The sequence below is a fragment of the Empidonax traillii genome, unplaced genomic scaffold (assembly GCF_003031625.1).
Source record: "Empidonax traillii isolate 1590-97213 ecotype Southwest subspecies unplaced genomic scaffold, ASM303162v1 scaffold14:size4059594, whole genome shotgun sequence".
Taxonomy (NCBI): domain Eukaryota; kingdom Metazoa; phylum Chordata; class Aves; order Passeriformes; family Tyrannidae; genus Empidonax; species Empidonax traillii.
The window spans coordinates 89,390-95,048 of NW_020955207.1; the positions used below are offsets into that span (position 1 = coordinate 89,390).

The following is a 5,659-nucleotide window of genomic DNA, read 5'->3' on the forward strand; positions in this document are numbered from 1 at the left end:
TACGAAAGTGGTATCATTTTCAATCTAAGGGGATCTAAGGATTCTGGTTAATTATTTGTAACATTGTTACCACTAGTAGTTTTAATGCAAAGTTTCTTTAAAAAGGTTTGTCTCACATACTTGATGAAACTACAGTAATTTTTCCCACTGGGGGAATTGAGATCAGGTTTTTTTCTGGGATAGTATCAAGAGATGTGTTGTCATTCTGTTTTAAATGTGAGACTCCTCTGTATTTCCATAAGACACAGGATGAAGGATCATATCTACATGAAGAATGTAGGATGCCTTTGGTTGTGGCACCTTTGAACAGCCACCATGTCTGAGTTTCCTCTCAACTCTCTTCCTTCATTTTTGACCCATAACCTTTGCTTCCCGTAATGTTTTCACCCCTACAGGTGGGGTGGAAAGTTGTTACCAAAACTCTACGTACTTTCCTGAAGCCTTTCTAAACAAAGCAAGTCCTTATGGTTTAAAGATCAAGGTAAAATCCACAAAGTAGTATTTCTCAGGAGGCTTAATGAGCATGTTGAGTTTAGCAGTTCAGCATGAAAAATATCCTTGTCACAGTAAGGTTCTTTCAGATTGCCATTTGAAACCAGTGAAAGAGTTTTTAACTTCAATGATAAGACATAAACAATAAGACACAATTCTTCCAACTGTTAATTGTCAGCAGGATTCATAGTTCTGATGGAAAACTCACATCTGAAATCAAAGAAATTCTCACTTTAGTAACTAGCCTACATTATATTACTAGCCTCTACCATTATCTGATCACTGTTATTACAGAATTTGATTATATTTTGATATATTGATAAAATTTTAATTAATTTTCACACTAAGACTTTGTAAACAAGAAAGAGATTAATATGGTTTTTACTTACAGTAGCCCAACATATTCTGACTGAAAATATAGATCTCAGGGTTTCTAGGAAGCATTTTTATCACCTTGTTAAATTCCTACATAACTAGACTGTAGATTTCCCCCAATAATTCCACTATAAAGTCCAAAAATTCATGGTTGAACTAGAGCATGTCTTTTCAAAATGCATCCAGTCATGATTCAATGCCTCCAAGTAATGGAGAATTTACAGCACAATTCATAGTAAACTGTTCCAATGGTTCATTACTCTCACTCCACCTTATTTCCAGCTCCAAATTCTGATAAACTCAGCTTCTAACAACTGATCCTTATTATTTTTTCAAGCTTGAAGAGCCATCTACAATTAAATATATGGCAGTCTAAAAAAAAAAATCTTCAAAAATAAAACCAGCCTCAAATCTTTTTCTTCGTATTTTCTGAAATGTCAGTGGATTCAGCAGAATTCTCCTGGTTATTAAGAAGAGTTTTCCTAATTTATTCTATTACAGTAACAGACACAACAAGTTCTTCTGAGGTGCATAAGCATGGTTCAAAGCCCACTGAAATGAATTCAAATTTCTCTGTGTGTTCAGCAGGATTTGCATTATGCTTGAAGAAGGAACACAAAATTGCATAGCCAAATATACTCTGAAATATGAATGACTCTCACAAATAATATAAAATGAAAACACTTTAAAAGGCGTGCCCAGTGTGCTAATCTCATGGCATGACACTTTCTAGTTAAAAGGATAAAAACTAATCAGCTTCAAGAAAATAAATGGGGTGAAAGATGTGCAAATGTGGGGTCTAATATATTTTTACTTGAATGTTAAAAACTTCAAATTGAGGTAAAGAGAGCAGAGAAAGGGAAGGACACTTCTGTACTTCAAGAGCAATTTAATTTCCATTTCTATGGGTGTATGTAACAATGGCTTTGATTGTAACAGTAAGGGTGAAGGATTTAGTAAAACTCTAAGATTGCAGACAGAGATTTGGTTAGCTACTGGTTCTACTTAGTGTTCATGACTGTGGAGTTTATTTCTGTGAGAAACTGAAGTGAATGATGTCTTCCTAAATTCAAAAAATATTACATCATCAGAAAAATAGCAAAATCAAGAGGTCACCTTTGGGTTCCTCCTCAGCTAAACTCAGTTGGAGTCCAAATTTTGATTTTACTACACACTTTAGGATCAAATAGTTGGAAATTTTATGGAAGAATCTGTGTTGTTTTGAAAGCAGAAGCCTGAAACGCTTAGACACCTGCTACTCAAATGTGAGCATCTAGAGAGAGCAGCAGAGAAAGCACATGTTTTTTTCCCTTTGCTTGAAAAAAAAAAAAAAAAAAAAGGACGCAAAACAAGATAAAGAAAATACTATAGTAGGTTTTTTTCCCTGCTTTGGACCTCGACAGTTTCTAGTCAGAAGTATGTATCTCAGATCCTCACCTGTTTGTTCCTAGCTTTCTGCATTCTGGATCCTTTCCCTTGCAACCTCTGCAGTCCCTATAGCGTGAACGATACCAGATGACTGACTTGACCAATGGGGTTCTCATGGAATCCAAATTTAGCCCATAGACCAACTCCACTTTGGAATAATTAGCAAAGTTTTGAAATTAGCCCATTTTTTCAATTCAGGAGTGTCTTGGTAGGGTAGATGAATGGCCATCATCCTCTCCTGGCATGCTCTGTCTCCGAGCAAGTGCTCTGCAGAAAACTGTGGTTCATATGCGTGCATATTTTAGCAGCCATGGAAAGACAAAACAAGGAGGCAAAAAAAGCAGAGGCAACTCCAGTGGAGGACGCAGGAAGTCACAATCTTGTTCTCCTAGTCCAGCACAAATTCGAAGAAATTTTACTCCCCCTCCAGCCCGCACTGGTACCATTGAGAACTGCCACAATAACCCATACTGTTCTCCAGTAACCACACTAACAGTAGTGGCACTCCATGGTCCATCAGGGCAGGAACAAGCCCTCAGGGAGCCTTCTGTCCATCTGACCTGGACCTGAACAGCTCTGAGCAAGCACATTTTAATTGAAAAAAAAAAAAAAAAAAAAAAAAAAAAAAAAAAAAAAAAAAAAAAAAAAGCTGCAAAGTGCAACAAAGGTATATTTTCTGCCTGCATTTACTTGGGTCTTTCTGGAGCCTATCTGTGCTACAGCAATATGTGCTGCTGTAAATACTGGTCAAAAGAGATCAATTAAGCTTTGGGGCTTTACACCTTCACCAGACCTCGATGGCTTCTAGTTTTTTGGCCAACCCCCTGTCATTATTCGTGTGTGAGACAATAAAGTAAAAGTCTTCCTTAGGGAAATACATCGTAATCAGTTTCAGAGGTTTGACTATAACAGTCTGAATTTCACCATTTTTTTACCAGGCAAATTCAAAATCCCTTCAGTGGTTTGCAGAACAGTCAGTTACTTTTAGTTAAAAATAACAAATACACAAGGACATATGTGTCACCCAGAATGGTCCTTTGGCACTTAAGTGACATTTGCATGTATTAGAGACTAGCACAACTGTATTTTCACCTACAACTTAAAAAATGAGAAGGCGGTTTCTGCCTGTATCAGCCCAGAATTTTTTACAATCCTCTCAGATCTTCTTAAATACATAGGGGTAAATTTTGAAGTCCACATACAATGTTTTCTGCTGTTTTACTGTATAATAATCCAGATGGCTTATAGGACAGCGTTACAGTTGTTTGCTTGAATATTAATAACAGGAAAATCCACTGAAGATCAAGTTAAGAACAGACTTATACATTTTTCACAATACCACTCAGAATTAAAATAAAAATGGAAACAACAGTATTATAATAACACATGATGTAATGTTAGATATTCTACACTTTAATTCTTAAAAATGTTTTGCCATGTGTGGAGTAAATTAGACAAACTGTTGAATGATCATTAAAATCTGTCTTGAACTCTGCCTGAAAATGATCTCCAGCATTTTTTCTCCTTTCTCTTTTAGAGGACACCTGTTTATCTTTTAGATCATGCCATTAATTCTACAGAAATAATAAACTGGAAGGTGGTCCTGAAAAAACAAGAGGATTCTTCAGGTGAAGCATTCTTAGCAAGGGAAATTATTATTCCTGTCCCGTCTCCTTAAGTTCTATGAAGAACTCTTTTTCATTTGTATGCTTTTCCCCTCTTCCCTCATTTCAGAGGTATTTTGCTAGGGAAGGACTGTATCCTAAAACAGAATTGCAGTTTTGCTTATTGCAACACAGTGCAGTCTCCTGATTTTTTTTTTTTTTAAATGCTTAAGGAAAAGTAATTTTCTTCATATTTACAAGACTGGGTTCTGTTGTTTAAATGGTACTTTACACAAAACGGTGGAAATATACAGGCAAGATTAATTTTCTCCCTTTACTTTGCCATACTTTGTCACCAGCTGAAATAAATTTAAGTTAAACAGGAAAAATACTCTGAGAACAAACAAAAAGAGGTTTTTCTTGCCCTGCAACGTTTAAGATCTGTTCTCTGGAATAATGCAGCAAACATCAATGGTAAAGGATTAGTGTATTGAAATAAAAAAAATCCTGAGATCAGGCATAAATCTATCACAGCTGTGAAAGTGGAAAAATGTGACCACTCAGCACTGCTCTCCCAGGAAAAGACAGAGTGGTTTCAAAAATAAATCGTGTTTTCGCTAAGGCAAGGTGGTCATCATTATCACAGGATGAATCATTAAAAGGGCAAAGGCTACTGGAAACTTTCAAGGGATGCAGCTATTCAGGATTACCATCAGTGAGTCAAAAGCCCCATTTCAGAGTAACTGGCAACTGGTGCTTCAGCCAAATTCATGTCCTGAGCACATCCCTCAGCAGTGAAGTGCAGATGAAACTCATGTGCAGAAAGGTGAGCAGTCGCCTTCAGCCTGTGTGGCACTGAACAGAAAATGTTATGAAAGATTTTCACCTTTTGTGTTCCCTTCCTCGAGAACCTGCCCAAATAAATTGACATTGCAAGACATCTGAAGTGGGCAGATGGGGAAGTTCTTTGGAGAAAAGACATCTCCTAAAACATAGTTGAGTCTTCTTAGTCGTGTTCTGGTTTTGGTTTATTATTCTTATTTCCTCTGCAAAAGTTCACTATCCTGTCATTTTGTAGTAATAAAATAATCTTACCCTTCTGGGATCTTATTTCCTTTCTCTGCTTAACCCCAGGGTTTTTGTAGAGTCTCAAAAACCTCTGAATCAGAAGTTTCCTAACCCAAACTGGGGCGTGTATTTAAGCTTCTTATTAAGAAAAAAAAAAAAAAAAGTTTTTGGTTTGGCTTTTTTTTTTTTTTTTTCCTTTTGAATAACACATTTCAACATACAGCTCTCATTCCAGCCATAGCAACCCAGCCCAAACTGAATGGGAGACTCACCATCAGCCTGAACAGAGATGATCTGAAGGATGAAGAAGACAGATCCCACACCCTGGAGAAAGGTGAGAGAGGATCTCTCAGAGCCTGGAGCCATTGCCCTGTTTGCAAAGCCCCCAGCCGCAGGAGGTTGGCTGCCGAGGCTTTTTCTCTCTCCTCCTCTGCACTTTCGCAGCGGGGTCTGCGGTGATGATTTCAAGGAGCACTTTCCCTCGGCAGGATCCTGCGTCTTGGGCTTGCACTGAAGGCGGGAGGGGTGGAAAAAGAAAGAGGGAGGGAGAGAGGAATCCTTGGCTTGGCTAGTGTGAAGGGGAGGGGAAGGTGGGGGGGAGATGTCCAGCCAGCTGGGGCTGGGGAGAGGCTTTATCCAGCCCCGTCTGCAGGGCAGCGCACACAGAGAGCCGGTGTGAAAAGTCACGTTAT

At 38.1% G+C, this 5,659-nt stretch overlaps 1 protein-coding gene across 1 annotated transcript in view; it reads right to left on the minus strand.

Moving 5' to 3' along the window:
* Nucleotides 1–5,348, minus strand: part of SUSD5 (sushi domain containing 5) — a 40,423-nt gene extending 35,075 nt beyond the window's left edge. The window contains exon 1 of the mRNA XM_027892476.1: nt 5,240–5,348. Coding sequence (XP_027748277.1) covers nt 5,240–5,333 — 94 coding nt within the window. The 5' untranslated portion in view covers nt 5,334–5,348. The remainder of the gene's footprint in view (nt 1–5,239) is intronic.
* Nucleotides 5,349–5,659: the final 311 nt, after the last annotated feature.